Source organism: Cygnus olor, chromosome 1 (genome assembly GCF_009769625.2).
Source record: "Cygnus olor isolate bCygOlo1 chromosome 1, bCygOlo1.pri.v2, whole genome shotgun sequence".
Taxonomy (NCBI): domain Eukaryota; kingdom Metazoa; phylum Chordata; class Aves; order Anseriformes; family Anatidae; genus Cygnus; species Cygnus olor.
The window spans coordinates 186,331,542-186,345,488 of record NC_049169.1 but is presented as its reverse complement, the minus strand read 5'-3'; the positions used below and the strand labels follow the sequence as shown (position 1 = coordinate 186,345,488).

General features: G+C 44.2%; 1 protein-coding gene across 1 annotated transcript in view; it reads left to right on the top strand.

The window, feature by feature from the left end:
- Window positions 1-2,329, top strand: part of B3GLCT (beta 3-glucosyltransferase) — a 61,832-nt gene extending 59,503 nt beyond the window's left edge. Inside the window, exon 15 of the mRNA XM_040543875.1 lies at window positions 695-2,329. Coding sequence (XP_040399809.1) covers window positions 695-862 — 168 coding nt within the window. The 3' untranslated portion in view covers window positions 863-2,329. The remainder of the gene's footprint in view (window positions 1-694) is intronic.
- The last annotated feature ends 11,618 nt before the right edge of the window (window positions 2,330-13,947 follow it).

The following is a 13,947-nucleotide window of genomic DNA, read 5'->3' as shown; positions in this document are numbered from 1 at the left end:
AAAAAAAAAAAAAACTAGTTAGTTTACAGAGACCACTACAGATTAGGCTAGTTTATATAATAATGCATTTACCTGCCATCAAATTGCCAGAGAAAATAAAACATGCTTGGCACATTAGGAAGTCAGCTGCATTATGTGCATTTGTTGTAATTCTGTCTCTTCTTATGTGATGTGATCAAGAAAAATGATGCAGTTTCCTGGCACCACGATATCACCTGCATTTGGTGATCTTTTGCCATCATAAAACTTCATACATTTCAGTTGCTATATTTAGGATCCTACAATCACACTGGCAGTGCTGACATCTCTCAGTAAGAGCAGAAACAAAGAGAACATTTGGTAAAATTATTTTCTCGTTATTGAATCCAAACTGAATGTTTAAACAGATGTGATACAAACAATGCTGCTTGCTGCTTGCATTCATAGATAGCAGCCATTTAATTTCAAGAAACAGGGCAGAGTTACTGTCAGTGTACTTCATAGCATGATGACTGCAGCATGAGTTTAAGATCTAAACTAATGCCTGTAATTTAACAGGATGATGTAAAATGACCTTTGTTGTCATCCTATATAGTTTGTCAATGCCACGTTGCTTTGTTATGAAATGGAGGCCACTGAGCGGTGATACTTTCTGATTCTAAAATTATCCTTCGTAACTGATTACTGGTGCTTTTGCTTTGTTCTTCCTTCTTAGGCACGGCCAATGGACTACCCAAAGGACTACCTTTCTCACCAGATTCCAGTATCATTTCACAAGCATTGGAATATCGATCCAGTGAAGGTATATTTTACATGGCTGGCACCAAACGCAGAAGAGGTACTCAGTGGAAAGAAAGTTGGTTACAACAGGGAGGATTTATAAGCAGCAGGTTGTTGATGAATGTACTGCAGATGAGAGGCTGACACTACTGTGATTTTTGTGCTTTTCTTACATTGATCATCTGTTTGTAATATAGATGTTGTTGTTTTGTTCCTGGTTGCTACATTCCTTCAGAGCAATGGAAGAAGGCATGTAGTTGACATTTGGATTCTTCTGTTAGTTTGGTTTCTCTTTTAGGGCTTTATATACCAATGAACTTGCCACACATTTAAAATGTCTCCTACAGCTTTATCTGTGTTCTCTTTTGGACTTTTAGTCAGCATCAGTTCACATTTCCTTCCTTTGTTCTTGCAAAAACTGAAGTTCTTTATTTGGGAGCCTAATACTGAACATCTGTTAAACATCTATTGAACTTTGTGTCTGCTTGACCTGCAGAAAACAGTTCTCTACACCGTTCTGGAACAGGTTCCTGATAGAGGGGAGACATGACTTTGTTTCTGTGGCCAGGAGCTGGATTCTGTGAAGGCCATGTTCCTTGATACTCGTTTCAAACAGAAATACTGTAGTTCCCTTGGATAGGTGGACCAAGTGTGAACTACTATTTTACCTTAAAGTTGATTAGCATTTCTGAGGAATGTCGTGTTCAAAATAGACGAAAAAGTTAAGGACTGGGATTTCTTAAGTGGCCACGGGAGGTCACTGTGGCTCCTTTAGAAACCTAAATCGCGGTGTATCTATTTGGCAAGTATAAATGTGACTCTTAAGGATTTTCGACAAACTAACACTTCAGTATTTCTGACGTGTGCATTTCAGTAGTATGTGGATGCCAGCTTTAAAAAGTTTGTAGGATTTCTAATTTATATCACCAAGATAAGTAATTTTATGCTTAAAACATGTAAAAAGTGATTCATATTTAAATGTTCTTGATTTTTTTTTTCTTTGAGCAATTCAGTTTTGTAAAAATGTTTGTACAAAAACTGGCATTAGTATGTTTTGAACTAATTTTTATACTGTAAAACTGTTACTTCACGAGAACAGACTATGGCACTTGTATGCTGTTATTTAACTTTGCTTGCTATATTGTAACCAAATACAGGGCCTTAAAGCCATACTGCTGAAGTCATTTGTGGGTTTGTTTCTGGATTTTTTTTTTTTTTTGGTAGGTTAAAAATTGATTCCATTCAGAGTAATGCAATACTTGTTCTTACGCCTAAACAGGGGAGCCACTGATTCCTGTTTCAGTAATTACTGAAGTTGTATAAACACTTGTTTGTGAATGTAGTTTGTGGAATTAGAAGCATTTGAATAGCAAGCACATATTCATAATAGATTCAAATACTGATTAAATAGGAGCAATCCATGTTATGTATTTTTTTTTCCTTCCCACTATCAGTGCCTTAAACAGTAGACATTTTACTGATACCAGGAGTATGCTGTCTGGTACCATGGATGTATCGTTAATTATGTTTACTGTTTAGAACTGTGAGAGCTGAATAAAAGCATTCTTGTTTAACCTTTTGTGCCTTCTTCCTTTTTGCAGAGAGAGTACAGGATTCTTTAAGCACCTGCATCATAATTTTATCAGCTGAATAATATTCGATGGTCAGTTGTACTAAAAGAGTGTTTAAAGATTTTTGTTTGATTTCATATTCTGTTCTTACATACTTCCCCAGATGAGGTTAATTTTCAAGCCTCTATTTTTGTACAAATGAAAAATGCTTTTGCAGTGGACTCCTCATGTGATTGGCAGTCTTGATGCTATCACAAAATTCCATCTATAATGATGCTATCATTTATCACATTCTTCAAAGGTCTAATCACATAGTTCATTCACTTCCAACTTCAAACTGGTGACATTTCACATCTCCTTGGGCCTCGTGGAGGCAGAATAGGTCAGGCAAAGCTGGTAAGCTTTGGATCCATACTGTGTTGCACTTCTGTGCTTCTGTCTTAACTGGAAGACACCAACTCACTCATTGCTTGGTTACTTACTTAAACATTTCCTTCTGATGTGACTAAGGTGGTAGTAGCTTTTAAAGTCCACCTTTTCTCTTGCCGTTTCCTCTGGGCTTTACTGCAAGAATTCTGGAGGTATTAGTGAGTATAAGACTTCTGATTCCAGTCTTCATAGTTTTGAAAACAATGAAGCAGTAATTTACTCAAGTATCCTGTCCCAAAAAGTCATTCTAAATTTTTAGACGTAATTAATGATATGCATCCCTAGCAGCAGCATGGCAAAAGTGACATTTTACTCCATGAACTGAAAAATGCAAGATTTTTTTTTCAAACAGAGTTTCTGAAAAAAACTCTCAAAATTGAAGCCTTCTATAATTAGTTTTAGAAGACTCAGCAAGGCAGTTACTATCTGAAATCTGGACAAAATTGGTCTGTAATAAGCTTGAGCAGTACTAGGATTTTTAAAGAAAAACAAGAGGATTATAAATGGTGTAATGTTAAAGCAAAGCAAGAGAAGGAAATTCACAAATCACTTCTGTAGCAAGCAAATTAAAATGGGATTGTAAAGTTGTATGAAGTTCCCTTTTCTGAGAAGTTCCAGAACTGTATTGTGAAATAAACAAAAAAAACACATGGGGATCCTTATTGACTGATTCCTTTTAATGTGTTTATAACACGTTTATTCACATGTATTAAGCTGTTTCTTTCATGGAATTCTCTTTGCATTTAGGAGACAAAAACAATCTTGAAATACTGATGTCTTTAATATAGCAGGACACACAAGTGGTGAGTGATGAAATGTTTGAGTCTCACACTTGATTGAATGTGAGAATGAGGGCTACGAATCCAGTGTTTCACATAATCACAGAAGGGCTGAGGCTGCTTGGCCCCTGGTGCCACCCCTGCCCAAGCAGGGACACCCAGAGCAGGCTGCCCAGGACCACGTCCAGGCGGCTTCTGGAGATCCCCAAGGAGGAGTCCCCACAGCCTCTCTGGGCAGCCTGTGCCAGGGCTCCGTCACCCGCCCAGCACAGAAGTGCTGCCTGGGGCTCAGAGGGAGCCTCCTGGGTGCCCGGCTGTGCCCATGGCCTCCTGTCCTGGCACTGGGCACCGCTGAGCAGAGCCTGGCTCCGTCCTCTCTGCACCCTCCCTTCAGGGATTTAGGGATACGGATGAGATCCCCCTGAGCCTCCTCTTCTCCAGGCTGAGCAGCCCCAGTTCTATCAGCCTTTCTTCACAGAAGAGGTTCTCCAGGCTCCTGATCATCTTGGTTGACCCTTTGACGGGCTTTTTCCAGTATGTCTTTGTCTTTTTTGTACTGGGAGGCCCAGAACTGGATGCAGTATTCCAAATGCAGCTTCACCAATGTTGACTGGAGGGGAAGTTGAGTTTGGCCAGGAGCTCCTTGCTCCTCCATGCAGGCCTCCTGGCATTGTTGCCTGACTTCCTCTTCGTTGGGTTGGATGGCTCTTGAACTTGGAGGAGGTGACCCTTGAATATTAACCGGCTTTCTTGGGCCCATCCTCCCCACGGGGCCTTGTCCCATGGTACTCTACCAAGCAGATCCCTGAAGAAGCCAAAGTCTGCTCACCCAATGTCTCGGGTCGTGAGCTTGCTGTGCACCCTCCTTGCTGCCCTCAGGATCCTGAACTCCACTATTTCATGGTCACTGCAGCCAAGGCTGCACCTTTGACCTTCCCTTTCCCCACCAACCCTTCCTTTGTGTTTGGAAAACACAACTTGTGTTTGGAAACAAGTATGGCTGTGGTTTTCAGAGATACTTCCCTGAGGGATCTTCTCACGTGGAGCAGGTCACGAACTTCGGTTCAGCCAACACAGCAGGCCTGTGGCCTCCTTCTGCCCATTCATGTGGCTCTGCTGATAAGTTCTTGGTGTGACTCGTCCTGACAAACCAAGTTAATCATTTGTTCTTTCTCTTGCCATTATGGTTTGTTTATACTGGAATTTTCCTGTTAATGGATTATAAGAACTAAAATGCTTCTGATCTTACAAATACTAGCTGTGGAATTACTTGATGCTTAATAAACACTGAAATACATTTTTAACTCAATAAAATGTGGACAATCATCCCATAATTACCAAGTCATTATCTCCATGTGAAGAACTCTGTCAAGTGCAGTTTGAATGTCTGAAAAAAGATTAAAAGTCCTATCAGAATAAGACATGATTTTGTTTTACAAGAGCTGGCTCGCCTCCATCAAGTCTTGCCACTTGTTCATCTAAGTGGTATAATTAACGCTTCAACAAATGCTCCTCTTAGAAGCCTGTAATTGTCCTGACAGTCTTTCAAAATCTGATAAAACATCTGCTGCCCTTCCAGCATCCTCATAGCCACTGCCTATGGGTGCGTTCGTGACCTTTGCTAGCAATTCAGCCACTGCATTCTTAAGATATTTCTGGTTCCTTGCAAGAGTGTCCTGGAATGTCAGATGGGTTGCAACGAACAGGGTAGAGGTTGTAGAAATGCAGAAAGTAAAGATATACTGAGGTGAAGCTGTAAGAACATACCACAGTCCCACAGTCTGTGCAGCTTTTATGTCTTCACATTGGTGCATGCACGTGTATGCTCGTAGGTTTTAGGTCATGTTACAGTTGGTCTTAACAAGCCTTTGTGAGGAGTTTTATCATTTGTGTCCCTGCCAGCATGAAGGATTGTGGATTTACCTTCATTATGGTTAGCTTCCTGCTGCACACCATTGCTTTGGTTCTTCATGTGTAAATCTAGCACCATTCCCCAGCCTCTGCAGCGCTCAGGCTCCGAGTGGAGGTGGGTTAACTCCTGCCTTTTCATCCACCTGCCCACAGGCAAGATCCCAAAATAGCAGAAGTTACAGTAGATTTGAAACACCACAGCTAATGCAGCTTGCAGCTCCATGGGCAAACGTAACAACAACGCTGTTCTTGGCAAGCATTATTCAAGCACCACAGCACTCTACTGGATGCACTGAAAAACACAAGATGGTACTGCAGAACCATCCAGCTGAGGGACTGAATAGATCCCAACAAGTGACGTTGTGGCCAGGCTTGTTGAATTGTCATTGCTTGTATGAGATGTGAAGAGAGATTGAACAGAAACTTTAAATGCAACGAGATAAGTCAGATTCTTATGGCCCCTTGAGCTGTTTACTTGTCAACACTCATTTAAGTAGGAAACATCATACTTTTGGATTAAAAAGTAACATATTCCATTGCTCATTTTTGTTTTTAAAGACAGCGAGAAACAATGCAAAGGGTGATAGGGATCTGTAAGAACATGGGGAAGTTGTACAGGGGAAGACTAAACAGCTAAGAATTATCCATTTGAAAAGGCACGAGTGGAGCAGGGGTCCCCTTAATTATGAGTGATACAGCAAGGGTGAGTAGGGAGTGATTTGTCACACTCTGATAATGAACTTGTCGGAGTAGTTTCAAGACAGGCAAGGACTCTTCCCACAGCATAAAACTAAACTGCAGGACCTGACAGCACAGGCTGTGGCAGAGGCTGAAAACTGCAAAAGGACTTGAAAAGGACTTGTACAAAATCACAGAACAAAGGTCTATAAATAACTTATAAACACAATGGTTTCAAAAACAAACAAACAAAAAACAACTTCAAGCTAAGGCTCTGAACTACCAATACTTAAAACTGGGCAGATACACCAGGCTAATAGACCTTTGTCCTCACTGTGACTCTTTCCATGTAATACTTGTATGCATACAGTTTAGTTCGAAGTGGAGACTTTGGGTTTTTGGTTTCTTCTGATGGTGGTTATGGGTAGTGCTTCAGTCGCTGTGTACACAGAGCATCAGAGCATCCCGTGGTCGTGTAAGTCCGGAGCCACCTCTGAGCTGAATAGTCAAAACAGAGCATCTGTCAAATCCCTGCTTTCCTCTGCTCTGTCAGTGCCTGAGGAGCCCAGACAAGAAAACTCTTGCCAAGGCTTGGATGATAGACCATGATGGACCTTACATTCAAACTTAAGTGATGATTCACCATAACTTAAGGAACATGCTAAAGACAAGGATCCCAAAGCCCAGGCTCTGCAGGGCAGTCAGCCAAGCTCTCCTTGCTGAATGTGGTTTTAGGATCCCAGAGAAACTGAGCAACTTTTCATGCCAGGAAGTGAACAAGCTTTGGAGCTGATACGTCAACAGCATCAGAACCATCTGTCAGTAGTCTCTTTATCACGTGGGCTAGTTATGGTTTGATCTCCTCGGGACTATATTTTAATACAAAGTGCTTTGAGGTCAATCTGCACCAAAGTCTAACTAGAAATGACAGATAGTCTGCTGCAAGGCAGGGCTGAACCTGTGTTCTTTCTAAATCCCATGTTTCGTAGGAATAATTTATGTCTCTCCTTCATTTGGCTGACTTCCAGTTTCATCAGACAAAGCATCATAACTCAATAAACCTCCTCCTGGATGAAAAAATTCTCTTCACCAGCTTTCCTAATGTGGCAAAGAGAAACCCAAGGCCCCTTCCCCTTCCTGCCACATTTGCTCACACAGTGCCTGGGGGGAGCTGCTATGCAACCCTGTCATCCCTCACAGCTAAGGTGTTGGGTGAAATCTTTTGGCCTGGTGGCCACCCATGGCTACCTAGCAGACTCTGCCTTCTCTTCCGAGTGCTAAGGAACTCCAGGTCTCCTTTAAGGGACTTACATTTCCATTTTTTTGTGCTGCCTGCTAGGGCTGAGGGACTCAGTTCTTTGTGGGTCATTTCCACTGATCACCCTCCAATAAAAACTCTTTAAAGGTTTCCACATCTCACAGTTCTTATATTTTGGTGGGGCCCAGTTAATGTTTTTCATGAAGGATGCCCCACCTCTGCAGGCCTGACATCTGTCACAGCAGCTTCCTTTAGGTTTCTGGACATCCTACTAACTGTCACAGCTATTCATGAAGGTGATCTGATAGCCACTGTTTCTGCTGGACATATGTTAAAAGTTATTAAAAACAATGACAGATTATCCCTAGAAATCTTCTTCATCAGTAGGATGCACCTTCAGATATCTGAACCTTTTCCTGTGCTTATGACGGTTTCCTTCAAACGAGGTGTTCAGCTGACCTGTTTTGTTTCCCTTGACATCACACCATAGAGGCTGCATGCCCCAGATCTTAAGAAAGCTCTGTCCATTCTGATGGATCTTGGACCAAACTTCTTGGACACGCTCCAGCATTCACTTTGACAGCCCTGTGAGGCCACAGCTTCCTTCCAGATGTCCTTGGAACTGCTGCTCCCTCAAGCCCACAAGTATCCAGGAATGGGGTTTGGCTTGGCAAAACTGTCCTGAACTTCACTAAAAGGACTGCAAAGCCTCCTTTTAGGTTGCTGACACTCTGGTAGGCGCTGCCTGGCCTCATTTGGAGTAGTTTGGATGGCCATCTGAAGATACATCCCACTCTCGTGTGCTTTGCCACACCCTGACTTTCTGGCTTCACAGGTTGAAAGGAATGGACACAAGGCACACTTTTGACTACATGTCCAGCTGAGACCAAATGTTCTTGAACACCTTTGTGCAAGCAGCTCCTTTGGCACAGCTCTGACAAACAGGCATGAGGGGAACCGTGACAAGCCATGGAGCAGTACTGCCACTGGCTGCAGGTCTGCACAGCCCACAGGCCCATCAGGCCTGAATTTACATTAGAACTAGCATTCAGAAAACTCCGGTAATTCAGGAGTGAGATCTCCCCAGGGCTCGTGGTGTCCTCTGACACGCTGCAGTTCCTGCCACAATTTGTCTCTAAAGATGGTAATTTATTGCTAAAACCACAGGAAACTGGCAGAGAGATGAGGGAGGGAGCTGGGTGGAGACACAGCCTTGGGCCTGTACAGTGCCACCATTGTCCAGACCCTGCTCTGAGGCACTTGCTTCCTGAAAGCTGAAGCTCCAAGCAGCGAAGTTGCTTGGCTTTGTCTGTACTTTCCACTTGTACATGGCAGGAACTCTAGCTTTTTAAATCCTGCAAAGTCTCTTTAATGCTGGAGCTGTGAACAGAGCCAGGCCATTTATCCTGGTGTGAGAAGGTGAAGAAGACAGAGCTCAGCTCCTGGTGAGTATTTCATTGACTCCAGTCAGCATTAATCACACTGCTGACAGGACTGGAGGCAATGCTGTACTAGCTGCTTCTGGGTGAGCAGACCCTCCATGTTTTAGTTACCTCTAAGAGTACCTGTCACAGCTACTTCCCAGAGAACAACATTTACACAAACTCAGAATCACAGAGTAGTCCAGGCACCCCTGGACACCCCTGGTGCCACCCCTGCCCAAGCAGGGACACCCAGAGCAGGCTGCCCAGGACCACGTCCAGGCAGCTTCTGGAGATCCCCAAGGAGGAGTCCCCACAGCCTCTCTGGGAAGCCTGTGCCAGGGCTCCGTCACCCGCCCAGCACAGAAGTGCTGCCTGGGGCTCAGAGGGAGCCTCCTGGGTGCCCGGCTGTGCCCATGGCCTCCTGTCCTGGCACTGGGCATCACTGAGAAGACTTTGGCTCCACCTAATCTATACTTTCCCACCAGATACTTACACACATTGATAAGATCCTCCCTGAGCCTCTGCCTCTGAGAGGTCTTTGAAGCTGCTGAATATGGGTTGAGATCTGACTTATTTTTACTTAGTTGACAGGTTCTCTTTAACTTTGCAAGGTGACTCCAGGCACTTTCCTCCAGAGTCTATTTACACATTTTTAGCAATTGTCACAGTGCCAGGCATTTGCTGCATGGTGGGAAGCTGCTGGGAATAATTAGCACTGAGGGGAAAATGTCAGAGAGGTTCAAATGTAACATTTATACAAAATACTCCCACTTTTTTCAGTAGCAGCACAGGAACTCTGCAGGGCCCCGACCCTGGGTCCATGCACCCTACACGTCTGTGCAGGGCAAGCCCCCCACCCAGGTGCCCATTCCTTTCCCCTGCTTGGCTAGTGGTGCCCTAGGAGCTTTCCACGGAAGGGCTTATCTGCAGCTTGTGGCCCCATAGGAAGCAGCTCAGCCTGTCTGTATCACTTACTTCGAGTCACAGCTCAGCCCGTCTCTCCTGTTACCTTGATTTTGCCTCCCTCTTTTTCCCTCTCCCTTTTTCCTGTGGTCCTCCCACTGCTTTCATCCTGTGGGAAATTAATTGGCCAATTACCGCAGTGATGTGCAGGTTTTAAATCTTCTGCTCATGAAGGAGAGGCTGTTTTCAATTACAACTCTTTCCCCTCACAGGGCTCATTACCAGTATCTGGCATGAGGGTTCCTAGGGACTGTGCTGCCTGGAAGGTGGAGCTGTGACACGGAGGGGCTGGGGAGGCTTGGTGACCTGCTCCAGCTCCCCGCTGGGTCTGTGGCTGCCATCGCATCCTGTGTGGACGTACCTTGCTCACACCAGCTCACAGGTGGGCTGCTTGTTAAGAGTGCACACTTTGGTTATTCGCTGGTTGGATTGAGGTTTCTCCCTACCACGGCCTCTGCATGGGTGCAAGAAGAGAAGTGCTCGCTGCTGAGGCTGCGCATCAAAGCACCTAAGGGGAATCAGAATACAGACTGGTGCAGGCAGATATCTCCTTTAATATTCACAAGCAATTGCTTCCACTGTGAAAAAAAAAATTGCAGTGCTTCATTCATTGCCCTGATGGAACCGAGGAACCAATTTATATCTTCAAAGCATGTCAACTAGCTAATTGGCAGCCCCACTGCTAAGTGCAGGGCACACCAGGACCGGCAAGGGAGCTCCGAATTACTGCTCTCTTCCAAGGAGCTGCTCTCTGGTGTTGGCTTTCTGCAGCCCCGTATCAGCCTTCAGAGGAATTACTGATTGCTGGTTGAAGGGACAGGCATTTGCAGGCTGGGCTGTGAAGAACAAAGTTTCTCACTCAAATCACTTAAAAATATAATGTAATTATGCCTGTCTTTTAGACAGCTCTCAGGGACATGATCTGTAGGTCGTAGCTTAGAGAAGACAATCTTAAAGCTGTTTCATCTTTTAAGATCTGAATACGGTTTTCTGTAATGACTCTAACCCTCAGAAAAATTCTCCATTAAGTCCCCCTGAATAGTGAAAAATATAGTAATTAATTGCAGATTTCCAGATGTCCAAGCCATATTCTCCTCTCCCATCTGCAAATAAAGAAACCCTGCATTTCAGTGACAATCTCAATGGAGCAGGTGCTCAAAGACAATATATAGAAGTGTTTCTTTACCACATTTGTACATATATAAGACCCATTTCAAAGACACCTGTTTCTGTTAACCCACAGTGTTCAATAGCTTTGGGGAACTCATTTTACCTAGTGGCCACCAATAAGTACCTTTATTTACATCTGAACTGGGAAATGGTACAATATCCATGAGCATACAGCTAATGATTTATCCTGGCCTGTGCATTTTTTTTTCAGGTGTGCCTAATGCCTTTGTTGGCTAAAACCCTTCCTGATGTGCCTGCATTCCACAGGCTGAAGTTCCCCAAAGGGATCCAAGCATTTAAGGCTTAGACTTCACAGCTGCAACCATTTCTGTCTAAGCTGTTCAGACACCCGAGCACCTGTTAGTGAGAACAGGCAGATTGTCCTCAGTTGTGAGCGTGCACTGATGTTGAGCCTTCACTGGGATTTACAGACGAGACATTTCTGCATCTACTGCTGGTGATAGGCTACGTTAATGAACCCCACCCAGAGCACAAGACCTTTCACTACCCAAGCAGATGGTGGTGAGAGCATCACCTACAAGGTGGGATGTCATCTGAAATGGAACCTGAACGCTAATCTCTATGCTTTAAGCAGGACCCCCCTGTACTACCTGGAGCCACTGGACTACACGGAGCAGCAGTGGTGGACGGGCTGCTGCTGAAGGTGTTCCACTTTGCACAGAGTACATCTGGAGGAGCAGTGTGTAAATCCCAGGTCTTCCTCTCCACTGGCTGAACAGCTGCCAGATCTGCTGGCAGAAAGAAAGGTATGAGGTGCCGCACAGATGGCAAGGCTGAGCTTACCCAGCTTCCTACTGAGCAGTGTTTAGCAAAGTTACAGCCAGATCATTGTGGACACAGAGCATCTCTGCAGCACAGAGTCATTCACATCCCCTCAGAGTAACTGCAAGACCAAAGTAAAGAAAGAAATGTGATAACTGTGAGTGGATATTGGGCTTCTACATCTCAGGCACAGGGAGTAATGTTGCAAGACTGCCTTAATTCTGTCTTCCTAGAATGTATCTTAAAATGCATTTACTCATACATCTTATACGTCTCACAGAATTGCACAAGCAGAAATAGTCCACATTACACATACAAATCACGTTTGAGTTGACTGAGTCATCCCCTGGAGGATAATATTAATTACTCAAGAAATACACATCCATGTGGCATAGGAGCTCTTTTCCTCAATAAACTATCAAAAATGTTTAAAAATTATTAAGGGTGTGACGGATAGCTTGAAATACTGTTATAAACTTTTAAGTATTTTCAGGATAGGTTCAAAGAGATTGGAGATCACCGATGGTTACAGCAGGATGCGTGGACTCCCTGGAATGCCCTGCCTCAGCACCCTTTCCCGAGCGAGCCTCATGCCTCTAATCTCTCCCTGCAGCCTCTGCTCCTGAGTGACAGCATCCTTCCTGGGCAGCACTGGGCTGTCCGTCCTCACGGCTGTCCTGTGCTCCTAGCAGTGGGAAGCGAGACTTTTAAACCACAAGCTATTGAACAACAAACATTATAATCTTTGCTGGGCAAGTGTCTCAGGTCATTTTATTTACAAATATGGGAAATTAAAAAAAAAGAAAAAGAGACAGATTTACTCACAGGGTAGAGTATATTTTTTGTTTGTTTCTCTCATTCTTTTTTTGGGGGTATAGATCAGACCTGTCAGCCAGGCAGGGAGAAATATCCTGTGAAAACAGCTGAGGTGGATTAACCTGGTGGGGCTTCTCCCCAGGGTGCTGCAAAGCTCTAGACTTCATCAGTCCTGCAGGAATAATCTCAAGTCTGCAGGTTCCTCCTAAAACCCTTCAAACTTTTCCACCACTTGTCTCTCAGACCCAGTACTGCTTCAGAGATCCCATGGCTTACCAGACTCTTAGAGGCTCTTTTTCATGCAGTGTTATTTGGCTTCCCTGCCAAAATATTTTTCTCTTTTTCCTCCTACCTAGGCTTGTTTATGGCCTAATAAACCCATCATCCACACAGAGATTTAGCAGGGAGGCTGAGGGGACTTTAGCAATGTGGAGTGCCCTTTACATCATCACAGCTGTCTTGTTCAGACCAAGGCTATCTGATGGGTAGGAAATGCCCAGAGCACCTCAGATTTGTTCTCCTGCTCCTCCCACCTGCCATTTTGCACTTGTTTCCATGCACTCACATACCAGCATATTTACTTTGCTTTTCTCCCACAGAGGAGATATTCGTGCCATCAGCTGACAGGAACGATGTAAGGAAGCACCCCAGGTCCACAGAGCATCAACACTTCTTCCAGTCCCTGCTGCATGAAATAGTCTGCAAAAATAAAATCTGATGTTTCCTTGCATAACAGCACTCAGCTGCCTTCTGCACTTCGCAGCACCTTGGCAAATCTCTTCTCTGCACTTTAACAGCCAGCCCCTTACCTGGTGGTAAGGTTCCTGTATGTAACTGCTGAATGTGTTCAGGATTTGGCCAAAGGGTTATCATGAAGAGGAATTAGAAATGCCTGGTGAATACAGTCAAAGTGGAATAGCTTTATAGGAGGAACAGAGCTCAGTGCTATAAAAATGAAAAGGGGGGATTTTTGCTGCCCGTTGAAGATCAAAGCACAGTTAGAAATTTGTCATTAATCAATTCCTCTGCACCCGGCAAAATTCAGCAGTGCCAATGAACACTGCTGTCGTATAATTTCTATGCAAAACTGGGAGAAAATTCTCCATAGCCTGCGGGACTCCTTTTAACATAATTTTCCCAGGAAATCAGGCTGTTTTGCTCTCTGCTGTGACCAAGAGTCTGCAGCTAAATGCACTGAGCAGCTGTCTTAATTCAGAAGTGCCAAAAGGCCTGGACAACCCCGTGGTGGCTCTGCCTTCAGACGGTGTCCCATGGCGTTGAGAAGAGCAGGAGGTGGTCCACAGCATGTCAGTGGGCTCTTGTGGGACTTGACAGTGGGCTTTCAACCTGTGTCTAGTAAAAGGCAGTGCTATATTAAGGCAGTAAGGAAACAACTTCAAAATGCT